This window comes from Solanum stenotomum, chromosome 2 (assembly GCF_019186545.1).
Source record: "Solanum stenotomum isolate F172 chromosome 2, ASM1918654v1, whole genome shotgun sequence".
In the NCBI taxonomy this organism is placed as follows: domain Eukaryota; kingdom Viridiplantae; phylum Streptophyta; class Magnoliopsida; order Solanales; family Solanaceae; genus Solanum; species Solanum stenotomum.
In genome coordinates this window covers 8,630,620-8,644,485 of record NC_064283.1, presented here as the reverse complement: position 1 = coordinate 8,644,485, position 13,866 = coordinate 8,630,620, and the positions used below count along the sequence as shown (strand labels likewise).

Here is a 13,866-nt window from a genome sequence, read left to right as displayed (position 1 = left end):
CACAAGTAGACACTTAAACTTATATAAATTTAAATAAACAAACACATTCGTCCTACATAACGTTCTGCATGGCGATTATGTGTCCTACATGACATCCTAAGTGTATTATGTCACATAGGACACATGTGTCTACTTGTTCAATTTTATACAAATTTAAGTGTCTACTTGTGCACACTTAAAGTTAGAGGGCATAACGTCAACTGAAACCAAGTTAAAAGACATATTTATATATTATGCCAATGTTATATATGTCTAAATACTTCTCTTTGTTTACTTTTGCTTATCCATTATTCTAAAAATAATTTTTCATTTTTACTTGTCACTTTTAACCAGTGTTTTCAAAAACGTTTTTGGGGTGAGTCTTAGGGCGGGACATACCAAAAAATGCTCTGGGGCACAAATTGAAGTCGTAGATTCATAGGGCGTAAATCCTAGAATTTGGGGCATAAGTCCCGAGCGTAAAAACGTACGCCTCAGGCGTTAACTTTTTTTTTTTTAATTATTAATATTATTATTATTTTGCTTTAAAACATATTTTTTATTATTATTATTGGTGTAATGGTATTTATATTTTATGTTATCATTTTTTTTTCCAAGTTGTAGTATTTTTTCTAAAATATATAAATAAACTCTTACAGAAAATGACATTGATATAAATAATTTTTTAGTTAATCGTGTCTGAAATCCATAGGAATAGAACTTTTGTAGCAATATATATGTTCTTGAGATAACTTTATTCATTTTTTGACATTACTCTTACATTTTTTTTTAAAAAAGAATATCTTCTTTAAAAATACATAAACAATACTCACTGCAAATATTAACTGAGGGTGGGAAGGACTAGTAAATGTGAGGAAGCTAATGATTTCATTTGGCATAATACATAAACACGACACTTTACTTGGCGTCAACTGACAACTATGATTTTTAACTTTGGGTGTTCACAAGTAGACACTTAAATTTGTATAAAATTGAACAAATAGACACATTTGTCTTACATGGCACCCTACATTACAAATTGACATAATACATAAATGCGTCCTTTAACTTGACCTCATTTAACATTTATGCCCTTCAACTTTGAGTATGTACAAGTAGGCAGCGCACTTAAACTTTATAAACTTGAACAAGTATACACATGACTCCTACTTGGCACAATACACGTAAGACACCACGTAGGACATAAAATGACATGTATGATGTCATGTAGGACATGTGTGTCTATTTGTTCAACTTTATACAAGTTTAAGTGTCTACTTGTTCACACCAAAAGTTGAAGGGCATAAATGTGATTTGAAGCAAAGTTAAAGGGCATATTTATATATTATGCCTTACAAATTTGTGTCCTACGTCCTACGTGGCGTCCTATGTGTATTATGTCATGTATGCCACATGTGTCTATTTGTTCAATTCTATACAAGTTTAAATATTTACTTATGCACACTCAAAGTTGGAGGGTGTAGTTATCCGTTGAAGCCAAGTTAAGGGTCATGTTTATGTATTATGTCATTTCATTTTAGAGATTATTTTGGCAATTATCAATTTTTGTGTTGTTAGTTGTTACCTTTTTTGGCTTAAGTCATATGCGCCCCCTTAAAGATGTCCGCATAATTCACTTAGACACCTCAATTAGGACTAGTAGCTATTGAACACTTTTATCTATCCAAAATCTGTTCCTATTAGACCTTTTTCGATAATCAGTAAAAAGTAAAGTGTGTGTGATACACTTGCTATGATGTGGCAAAATTACTAATTAAAAGATGACATGTGTTACTTGGCCCAACAACTATCGATTTTTTTTTTAATGTTAAAAAGAATGAAAATTATTTCAAATTAATTTTATATCTATTTTTTAATTAAAAAATAAATAAAATGACAACACATTTTACTCAACCCCACCCTACCCAACTCCCTTTCTTCTCCATCTTCTTCTCAACAATTTTTTTTCTCAAACCACATATACCAACTTCACTACAAATTACTTGTAGGTTTAACTTTTTTTTAAAAATATTTTTTATTCCTAATACGTGAGAGAGAAAGATATTCAAAGAGACTGATACAATAGTGATGAAGAACTTTGTCAATGGTTACTCATCCGAAAATCGATTGCAAAGAAAAAATGAGAGGATCCAAATTAATTTTATCAAAAATTATTTTTCATTCCTAATACGTGATAGAGAAAGATATTCAAAGAGTCGGTACAAGAGTGATGAAGAAAGAAAGTTTGCCAATGGTTAATCATCTTGAAATCGATTGCAAGGAGAAATCAAGAGGACCTATATTAATTTTATCGAATGATTTGATATTGTTTTTGATAAGATTAGTGGGTTTACAATTTAATTTGAATGGTGATATTTATTCGAAGGTGACCGGAAATGGAGATGGAATGTCGACTTACTTTTTTCATCCCAATGTTCAAAAATCCGCTTTCGGTATTTTTCTTGCAAATTCAGTTACTTGATTCATTTTTTTTATGAATGTTGAAAAGAAATAGAAAAGAAAAAAACAAAAAAAAATGGAGATTCTTTAGTTGTCTTTGAAAATTTAAATTTGGAGAAGAAGGTGACTTCAAGGGGGTAGGGGTGCTCTTTCTTTTTTGGATTAAGAATTATTATTTTTAAAAATATTTAAAAAATATTTTAGTTTATTTAAATGCCAACTGTCAATTAAAAGAAGAAAAATTGTAATTTTTTTGGAAAAAATAAAAATAAAACAGTATTCCAAAAAATTTCACGCGCCCAAAGGAAGTGACAAACACTTCTTTTGTCATATCAGTATTTTGTGTTTAGTAGGTAATTTTTTGAACAATTTAAGTGTTCAATAGATAATAGTCCTAGTTAAGATGTCTAAATGAAATATGCGGACAACTTTAAGGGGCCGTGGATGACTTAAGCCGATTTTTTTTCTAAATTATTGGTTATTAAATACCTTTCTCAAATAATAATTATAATATTTGTTCTGTATTATTAGTTATTTATTAAAATTTATTTGTAAAATCATTGAACGTTTTACTTTTTGCTTATTTTCTTAGTAATAAAATTATGAAATTTAATATACATGAGAAGATGTACACTTAGTAGATCCATGAGACTTATACCCCGTGTCTCGGGGGGCTTACGCCTCTCCCCATACTGTATAAAACGTCTCGCCTCACGCCTCCACCTTTTAAAACACTGCTTTTAACATATTAAGAAAAAACAATTATTTTTCCATGTTTTTGTAACATCTCGCACCTAGAAACGACTATAAAGAGATTAAAATATGAAAATATTGATTTTTGGAAAGAATAAGGAAATCTGGAAATTTTGTCTACGTTAAGAAAGTGAGTGTTGACCATTTTCAAATGGTCATAACTCCTATCTCAGGAGGAGTTAAGAGCATCTATTGATATGGTTGGAAAGACCTTGGAGAGATCTTTCCAACTCCGTCGAGTTTGTGAAATTCAAACATCGTATGAGTGAGATGTGCCTTGTGGAAGTTGGGCTGTTGGATTGAGGAAAGGCTCAATCCGGATTTCGGGAAGGGCAAATTAGTCTTTTCTCTAATTAATTTCCTAATTCATTTTTAGGGATTTATTGGGGTAAAAGCTTATTTTGGTCAGATTAGAAAAATTATATTCACGCTTAGGGCTTGGAGAAAAGAGCAAGGAAGAAAGAAAAGGAGAAAAGCCAAGATTCAGTCAAGCTTGCGAGTGGAATTCGTCAGGGGTGATCCCTATTAAGGTATGTGAGATGTTTCTATGTTGGGTTAGTTCACCCACACACCAACTTGTTTCAATCCTTTGGTTTGGAGTTGTTTACGTGTTGAAAAGTGAGGTTCTTGAAGAACAAATTGTAGAATTCCTGTTGGTTGAATTGTTAATGCTTGGGGGTTGATTTGATTCATGTTTTCAGGCTGTTTTTCGAGTTAGATTGATGGTGTATTGAGAGTACAATTGATCCTAAGTGTTTGGGGAAAGAATTATGGAAGATTGGAGGGTTTAGAGATGAAAAACGAAGAAGAAAATCGGGGATTTTCTGGGCAAGGGCTTGGGGCGTCGCCCTTGCCAGAGCGCCACAAAAGTTCCTCTGAATTTTGGCCTCTGGTGCGTCGTGCCAGCCAAAGCCCGCTGAAGTTTGAGGGTTGGCGCCCCGCGACACTCAGAGCGCCAGGGACGCCAGTTCTCCCCATTCGTTTCCCACATTTTCGTACTAGTTCCTAAGTGATGTACCTATGTTTCCTAGTCGATTCTAACACTCTAAGGTACATCTAAACATTATGAAATCATCCATAAACATGAGATCAAGAACCTTGAATCCATAATCCAATTCAAGGAAAGTTAAGATCAAAGTCAAAGAAGTTAAGAGTCAAGTCTAAAAGTTAAGAAACAAGTCAAAGTAAAGTTTCTTAAAGTTTTCAAGAGTCTTTATTAAAAGTTTTAACTTCGTTTTAAGGCTCAAGTTTCAAGTAAAGCAAATAGTAAGAGTTGAGTTCATTTCTCATGAAAAGCTATTAGGGAACTAAGTATTCCCAAAGAGTTTATAAATGTTTTCTCATTTGAACAAGAAAAGGGAACATCGATTCCAAGAGAGCTTTTAAACAAAGTTTTGAGTAATTATCTCAATTCAAAGAAAGAGTTTTGTTTTTACAAACATATGAGCTAGGTATATTTTGGGACTAGTATTGAGCACCGATATGGGGATGCGAGTTCATATTAACTCAAGTCTTCATGAACCATGTAGCCATCATGGGTAGTAAAGTATCATACTTTTTAGATGACTCCTTAAGATGCTTTTAGTGTAGACTAGTGGATCCACTAAGTTAAGCGTTCTATATGACGACAAAGTATATGACAGTTCTGGCAGCGTGGGCAAAACGATGTATCACCACTTAGGCTCATAGTGGTGGTTGTCAGTTAGAGAATCTCCCACAAAAGTTATATTACTTTTATATACAAGTAAAGTTGAGTTTGTTATTGCTTTATCTTTAACGAACTAAGTTGTTTACACAGTTTTATAGGTTTTTTTTTTATATTGCATGTGTCTTATTGCTTTATATTAAGTTCAGTTATCCATGAGTTAAACAGAGCCAATGTAAGTGTTCCTTTGTACTCCTTTCAAGCGTAAGTTGTTGTTTAGCATTCCAACTCGCATACTCGTATACTCAATGTACTGATGCCAACTGGCCTGCATCTTATTATGATGCAGACACAGGTAACCAGGATCAGCATCCAGCGCGCCGTTGATCCAGTTGAGCACTCCAGAGTCAATGGTGAGCCTCCTTGCATTCTGGAGGACTCTTTTATTTCGCTTTCCTAGTTTTCTTTATTAGGATGTTGTGGGGTCTGTCCCAACATCCATTTCAGTATTATAGAGGCTTCATAGACAGTCAGACAGTTAGTATTGAGTCTCTCATTTATGAATTTGCAGATACTTTGTTTTGAGACATAGATTGCCAGTTTGGCTAAGATGTTATCATTTAAACTATTGCATTGAGTTTATTATGTTGAGTTAAGTCTTCCGCTGAGTTAAGTAAGCCATGCCAAGGGTCCGCTTGGGGCCAGCGATGGTCTCTGAGTGCCGGCCACGTCCAGGGTGTAGGCTTGGGGCGTGACAATTTTACTCTTCATATTAATTACTTATTACCCAAATTATTTTCGAGACCTATTATTAAACGTCAATCAATAGGAGTAGTATGGTAAAATAGTCATGTCAATAATTGTTTTTCTAATAAGGGTGTCAAATCTTAATATGACATGTAAAAGTGATAGGGAAAGAACAAGAAACGAAGGATTTTACATAATTTTTTAGCGATATAAATATAATATTGATATTAATAACCAACACTCTATAAATGTTGTTAAAGGCTTTAATGACTCTGGGTGAACTCAATCGACACTAAACATTTTTTGCGACAATAATTCATCCCATGACCAAACGCCCAAATCTCTCTCTTTTGCGGCAATAATTCATCTCATTTGCCTTTTAGCTTGACATCATTTCATATTTATGCTCTTCAACTTTGGGTGTGCACAATTAGATACTTAAACTTGTATACATTTGAACTAATAGACACACACGTCCTACGTGACATCATACATAACAATTTGTGTCCCACATGTATTGTGCCAATAAGACTAATGTATTTATTTATTTATATAAGTTTATCTGTCTAATTGTGCACACCCAAAATTGGGGGCAAAATATAAAATAAAGCTAAGTTAAAGGGCATAATCATGTATTATTAAATTATTGATGCCATTAGAAGTACAAAATCTCAATAATCAAGAAACACAATTTCGCTATTCATCTTTTTCCTCTTTCTAAGCAGGCGTTTGGCCATGCGATACCATATCACGATATGATGTTGTGAGATGGAATTAGTGTTTGGACATGCGATTTTACACTGATTCCATCTCATGATTCCATATCATGAGAGGTGATACCATATTCTCCAAAAACCATGATATGAAATTATATGGTGATTCCATATCATGATTTGAGATATTTTAATACAATAATTGATCCATGAGTTTATATTTTGTTAAAACAACCCCACATTTATATCTACTAACCATTTGTTTCATATGTAAATAAAATTTATAATCACATCATTACTTTTTAAAATTTATTATTCTCACAAATATAAAATTTATTATTACTTTAAATTTGGTGAATATAAATGATAAAGTAAAAATTCATTTGGTGAATATAAATAAGAACGAATGGAGTAATACTTTTTTGATTTTTCATAATAAAAAAAACGTCTTAATCTTATGACTAAGCATAATATTGATAAAAGCCAATTTTCATTGGCGGTGCCGCACTTTCTTAATCTTAGTATTCGCAAAATGTTCGTTCACATGACTGNATTTTTTCTTGCTTGCTGTTAGTTGAGGTTTCCTATTTTGAGAATAGCAACAATCTCTGAGTAAAATAACACGATTCCTCTACTCCTTAAACGATTAGGTTGTTGCATGCTTCCTTTTTATTAGATTTCTTCCCTTGGTTTCTCTAAGTCAAGTATGTGAATTTAATTTTGATTAAAATCCAATAACATAAATCTGAGGAAAATTTGTTCTTTCTTTTCCAGTAGTGCTAATCCTTAATAGTTTTCTTTTTAATTGCCAGAAGACAATGATTTCCCCATCAGCATGCTCCTTCCATTTTAAGTTACATGTTGAGCATACTGGTTGCTTATTTATTTCTGTGTGTGACCTGCTCGTGTTACATTCATATATGATCCTTTCAAGCATAATATATTTATGTGTATGTCTTGAAGTTCCTCTATTCTTAGTCCTTTGATAGAGTAGTGTTAGAATTCTATTTCCTATCCATGAATTAAATTCCTCCATGCTTAGTCTCTTAGCAAAATTAGCTTTAGAACTAATATTTCATCTTCATGTATTAAGTTCTCACCATACCAAGTTGGATTTAGCACTAATTGGATTATGAGTTGCGTTTCCTCATTTCCTTTACTGTTGAGTTGTAATATAGACACCATAAATATTTGTTTGTTAACATAAAACAATCCATATTTTATTCTTCCTAAGAAAACCATGGACAAACTTGTCCAAGCAGTGGCTTTGGGTTTAAATGTTGTAACCACTGAAGTAATGAAGTCAGGTAATTTGTTTTAGGTGATTGCTTTATCATATAGGTTTATTTAAAGCATATGCCTAAGTGTCGTAGGATTAATAAGTTCTCTTTATGGTTTAATCGATATGAAGTAGATGATTTTCATATCTTAAGATATGATTCTTTTGTGTTTTTTTTTTTAAACCATAGCTTAAGCATGAAAGAATTTGTTTATCAAGACATGATTATAACATTTTGTATTTTTTATTAATCCATGTGGGGGCTTATTACTTGTTAAGTGATGGTTATATTTTGGCTTATAGAATACCAAGATATATTGCCTCTGGTGCCTTACTTCTGAGTAATTCTTGTATTTTTCTTGATAGGCTATCATTTGAGATCTAATACTTGTTCTTTTTTTTTGCCTCATGTGAAATTCTGGCCGAGTCCATTGGACTCTTATCCTCTTTGTTGCATTTTGATTTGGGTTACAAAGGCCCAAACTCATTCCTCTACAAGTCAGCCTCATCATGTTCGAGTGTACGGAAAGCTAAAATTACAGGTCCCGGAAAGTCGAAAATGAGTTGTATAGTATTCAACAGTATATGCTAATATGCAGGCCCAAAATGTAAAAATACAGGGCTGAGGCGAAATACAGGGGTTTGGAAGCAAGAAATACATGAAAAGGGCTAAGAAACAACCAATATACACCGACATCCAATTGGTGTATATGCAAAAACGGGATTTGAGTTAAAGCACCCCAAAAATTTCAACAAAATTGGCCCAAAAGGGGGCTCAAATTCATTTCTCCTTTACCTTTAAATTATTTAATTGTCTTTATTTATTGTTTGTTTTTCTTATCATTAACTCTAATTTTAAATAACTTAATTAGATCCCCCAAAAGACGAGTCATTTTCTTTGTGTTGGTTTATTTTAATACATTTCACTTGTTGTGTCCACTTATTTTATTAATCAAATATTGGTCGAATTTTATATTTTAATTAAGTTAAATCTTTGTTCTTAAAAAGATATGTTTTAAGGCCGCTTCACTTGATCACATATTATTTTTTAAAATTGTTTTAAGTTAAACTATTTTTCTCAAATAAGCTTTAAAAATGTTAGTCAAAACATTTTTTCAATTAATTAAAAAATAAATAAATAAATAAATACTTACTTAGCCTTTTTTCTCAAAAAGGTTAGTCGATTAATTTAAAATGATTTTCATGCTTTCATTTACTAAATTGGTTTAAATTATTATTTCAAAATGAATTAAATAAATTCTAATTAATCTAGTTTTATTAATATTCCAATCACTTGTAATTCATGTCAAATGTTTCATTTTGGACCCCTCTCTCTAAAAAAAAATAAAAATAAAATGAAATGTGTCATCTTTTTAGCTATTTTTCTTAGAGTTAACCAAATATCGTAAATTATTATTCTTATGTTAAATCACCTTTTTCTAAAAGTAGTCAAAATATATTTAGTAAAGTCGCAGGTCAACCACATGTTAGCGGGCACTTCGAATGCTTAAACCCTTCTCGAAGTGTAAATTGAACCCCGAACCCTCTTTGGAATTTTCAAATGATTTTTTTTTCTGTTTAAATCTTTGGAAATTATAATTTTTCTTAATTTCTTTAAAGAATTAAGTGGCGACTCTTTCTAAGTATTTCTCAAATTATTTTACACTTAGAACATGTCAAAAAATGATTTTTCTAGAGATAGTCAAATTACGACACAACAATATAAAAAAGAGAACCCTAAGCCCGCCTACGTGGCGCCACAAAAAATCAGGATTCCTTTTTAATTTATTTTATTTCCAAAACTAGCCTTCCCATTTCATGAAAAGTTGTGACTTTTATGAAGAGTTACAACTTTTATGAAGAGTTGCGACTTTTATGAAGAGTTTCTACTTTTATGAAGAGTTTCTACTTTTATGAAAGGTTGTGACTTTTATGAAAGGTTGTGACCTTTCTGAAGAGTGGTGACATTTTCGATAAGACACAATAAGCATTTATTCACACTACCCTTTGTTGTCTATAAATAGAGAAATTTCCTCTTATTTTAAAACAATGACAATTTTGAACTACTTCTTCTTCTTCTGGACAATTAAATATGTGTGTACTTTGCTCCTATTGAATGACTCACTGACACCATTGTTTTTGTATCAATACACTGGTGAATAAAATCGTTCTATCTTGAGAGGATCTATTCCATTAAACCTCGGGTGCTAGAGGGGAATAATTTCCTTAAGGGGACATTGTGCATTCAGTGGACTCGATTTTTTCCATTCTGTTTCATTCTATTGTTACAAATTTTAATATTTTTTTACAGTCATTAATTTATGCTTATATTATTACTTATTATTTTTTAGTACATGCTTTAAACTTTGTTGTTTATGTTTATGCAAGATAAATATTTGTTAGTACATATTAAATAACAAACGTTAATTGAGTATTCAAGCAAGTTTTCTCTACTGGAATTGTTGAAGGTAGATGAAAAAAGCCCTTACAAATCTCTAATTCTTCATCAACAACATCATCCCTTCACATACAAGGATGAAATTTTGTGTTCTTTAGAAAATCCTCTGAGAGTTAATAACTTTGCATGCCCATATTTTTGGGTTTTATGTTGTTGTTATCTATTTTTACTAAAATTTATCAGTGGATATTATGAGTACTTTTGTCATGCCCCGAGCCTACACCCTGGGTGGGACCGGCACCCGGAGACCATAAATCTACTTGCAAGGTTTGACACGATGAAAACTTATAAGTTTCTCAAAAAGGCATATCAATCAATCTCTATAACGAGACATGAATTTCATCAACTAACTTATTATTTCACCAATATATATTATTATCATCCAACTTACCAGGCATATTGACCCATCTCAGAATCTCACCTTTTAATAAATCAAAATGATAATTAATATATACAGATCATAATAGTTATATCAGGATTAAGAATATAATTACATTTAATAGTTTAGAGAATATGTTTTGTCAGTCAGTCTAAAACAACTATCTCTACTCGGTCCCATTCAATACATACAAAATGCACTAGCACAAGAAGTTGGAACTATATCGTTCCCATAATCAAGATAAATTACATATAATCTTGTACTACAATCGTACCGATGGCATGTCCAATTTCCATCCTAGATTGTGAACAAAAAACTTTATACTTATAAGAACCGATGATTTAATCCTCTGTGTATAAGCTAAAACTCTACACACTAAATCATCTACTATATAAGTAAACAGACACCATAAACGAATATATGATCTATTAAAATTATAATAATTATTATTTCTTAACACATGGTTAATAGTATATATCCCAACACAATGTACTTTATCTCTCATAGGTTATCATCAATGGATCCACGTCCACCTACGAATGTAAGGCTAGCTAAATAATCAACTTCTTATTTTGGCTAAGATTTTTCCTCTGATTGAATTGATTGATTGAGTTGATACTAACGTTATTTGGTCTTCATGCTTTCAATTCCTCTGCAGTGTGTAGCAACCATCTCAATGTGGTAAACTGAGTGAGGGGGAATTAGGGAAATCAGTAACATTGTTATCTTACTTTGAGCCATTAATGTTTATGATAACAATAATGTTGTGATTTTACTTGTTTCCTGCCATTAGTGATTAAATGGATGAAAACATTTGTTTTTAATTAGTTAAAGCAATTTAGATTGCCAACATTTCAAAACAACTGAGTAGGTTCACGAACATGTTTCAGTTTGATTAGATGGAGGTGCCTTTATATGTCTAGCATCATCATCTACTGCCCGACTGGATACTAATATCAGTTTTCTGGCTTGGGACTGTGTACAGAACAAGCTATAACTTCAAAACTTTTTGTGCGTGTGGAATGTGGTGATCCCATCAAGGCATAAATGTTTGAGCTTTTGTGGATAAGCATTTTTTGGTTTAGAATGGATACGCGTTTTAAAATGAATAATCTCTTAACTCTTCCTTGTCATCCCTTTGTTTATATTCTTCTTCTATAACCAATTCCTCTCCAAAACAAGGTGGAAGTATGCACATAATCTTGCTTCCCCTTTTGTGAGGTACTTGAGTTGAATGATTGCCATTTTGCTTTTAGCTAAGAGAGGTTGAAGAGTTGTATCCACAATCTGATCTTCACCCTTTTTTGTTTGTTTATCTTAGGCATCGTGATCATAGGGACAAGGATTCTAGAAGGAGAAGCCGAAGTAGAAGTAGAAGTAGAAGGAGGGGAAGGTATCACTGTGATCAGTACCATGGAAGAGACAGAGATAACCGTCTTCGGAGCAGAAGTCGCAGCCCTGATTACCACAAAGGTCGTGGGAGAGGTAAATATGACGAGGACAGGCGCGGCCGAAGTCGGTCTCATGGAAGGTAGACCTTTTCTTATTAATATTCTGCTTCTCATCTCTCTTCCCCCATGGAGAACTATTTTTATAAGCTGTCTAACTTTTCATTTTATATAGAAGTGCCTCCCCTGCTCGCCGTAGCCCCAGTCCTCGAAGGAGCCCTTCTCCACGAAGAATAACTCCTCCTAGGGATGCTAGTCCGGATGGACGTAATCACAAGGACCGGTCTCCAACTCCAAAGAGTATATCACCGTGGGGTAGACGTGCTGGTTCTTGCAGCCCCTTGCCACATTCTGATGCTGATGTAAGTTGTGGCTGTCAAATGCTGTTTTTTTGTAGTATAAACTTGATGAAAAAACATTATTTTATTTTGCAGGATTAAGGAGCAAGGGAGGAGGCCACAGTTGTAATCTGGCTTTGGTCAATGCTGCGTATCAGGACATTCCCAAGTGAATGATCCATTCATCTGTATTCTGCTTGCTAGAACTGGTTGGCCAGACTTATTTATAAGGTTTAACTTCTTTTTGTTGTACTTAACCAGAACTTCTTTTGATGTTACCTATGCATTCTGGTATTATGGAATGGTGTTGTGATATTAAGATTTCTACTGTTGGTTTATAATTACGCTTCTGTGGATTTTCTTTCTGGCTTTTTTTGTTTCTTATTGCTTTTCTGATTCAAAATATACTTGCATGGTATATTTTGATGGTATACCTTGTTTGATTTACTTATGATGGGAATTATTGGCCTTCTATAGTTGGTCCGTGAAAAATCAATGTGGCTGAATCACAAGACGATGCAGCAGCTGTTGATGCTGTTATATTTGCTGTTGGTTATAATTTTGTTGCCGTTCACAAACTACTGTTTCTTTACTGAATGGCAAGGAGATGCAGCAGCTGTAGATGCTGTTCTAACTTGGCTGCTTATAATTTGTTGCTGGTGACATACTACTGTTTGTTGGTTGAATGCAAGCAGATGCAGCAGCTGTTGGTGCTGTTTTAGCTTTGCTGTTGTATTTTTGTTGCTGGTGACAAATTTCATTTTCTATACAAATGTTCAGGATGCTCATGATCGGTAAGGATAAGAAACTCCTGAATTACTGAAGTCGCACTAGGTTTATGCCTTTGGACTGACAGTCATTTCGTTTTTGTCTTAACTTCATATTCTGCCCTGAGAAGGTGTTAGCTGTGATCATCTTAAAGATGAAAGGAATCCACGTGTCTAAGTGTAGCAGTTGAAGTTGATTACAGGTCGAGATTTGTTATGCCGAGTAGAGATTTCAATATAAGATCAAATCTCAATGAGTTCCAAGGGTAGTGGTTTGACCATAAACATCTTGCTGACTTAATTTTTTATTCATCATAAAATGGACAAATATTATTGAATTTCCCAATCAGTAAATACTTTGTTCTAGTGTCTTTATTTGCTTTATGATCTTGAAAGTGTTCTTCAAGTACATAGCACACACCTATACAGTGCATGACTTCATGCTTATACTTGTGAAGTTGTAGCTGATATTTGTAGATCTGTTGTTGCTGTTAGCTGATTGCTTATCAAACTGATCCTGCTTTTTGGTGTTGATGGTTTACTTGATATGCAACTCTAATTTATTTCTCAGAAATTTTGTTAAAATATTCTATATTTTTAATTTTTAATTTTATAACGTTATATATAGTTATAATTTCAAAAAATAATAATTTTATTAGGTACTAAAATCTTATAAAATAACAAATAAAGCTATTAAAATTTAGAAAAAATTGTGCGGGTTTGGTTATGACCCATTATTAACCCGTTATCTAATTTGTTTTGGCCCAAACAAATTTGGGTTGGGTTGAAATAGGGTTTGACCCGTTAATTGTTTTGACCCATTCTGATCCGTCTACATGGAGTTGAGACATTTAAAATTTCTTCCAGTCTTTTTACTGTCTGACCTATCCAATTGAAGAA

The 13,866-nt window shown here is 32.8% G+C and overlaps 1 protein-coding gene across 6 annotated transcripts in view; it reads left to right on the top strand.

Annotated features, from left to right (window-relative positions):
* LOC125854540 (serine/arginine-rich splicing factor SC35-like) overlaps window positions 1-12,540 on the top strand; it is an 18,295-nt gene extending 5,755 nt beyond the window's left edge. For 2 of the 6 annotated variants that reach the window (XM_049534123.1, XM_049534118.1), the window contains exon 8: window positions 12,296-12,540. In XM_049534123.1, coding sequence (XP_049390080.1) covers window positions 12,296-12,301 — 6 coding nt within the window. In that variant the 3' untranslated portion in view covers window positions 12,302-12,540. Of the gene's footprint in view, window positions 1-11,734; window positions 11,945-12,036; window positions 12,224-12,295 lie in introns of all 6 variants that reach the window. The other 4 variants (XM_049534126.1, XM_049534122.1, XM_049534125.1 and 1 more) reach the window with 4 other exon arrangements.
* Window positions 12,541-13,866: the final 1,326 nt, after the last annotated feature.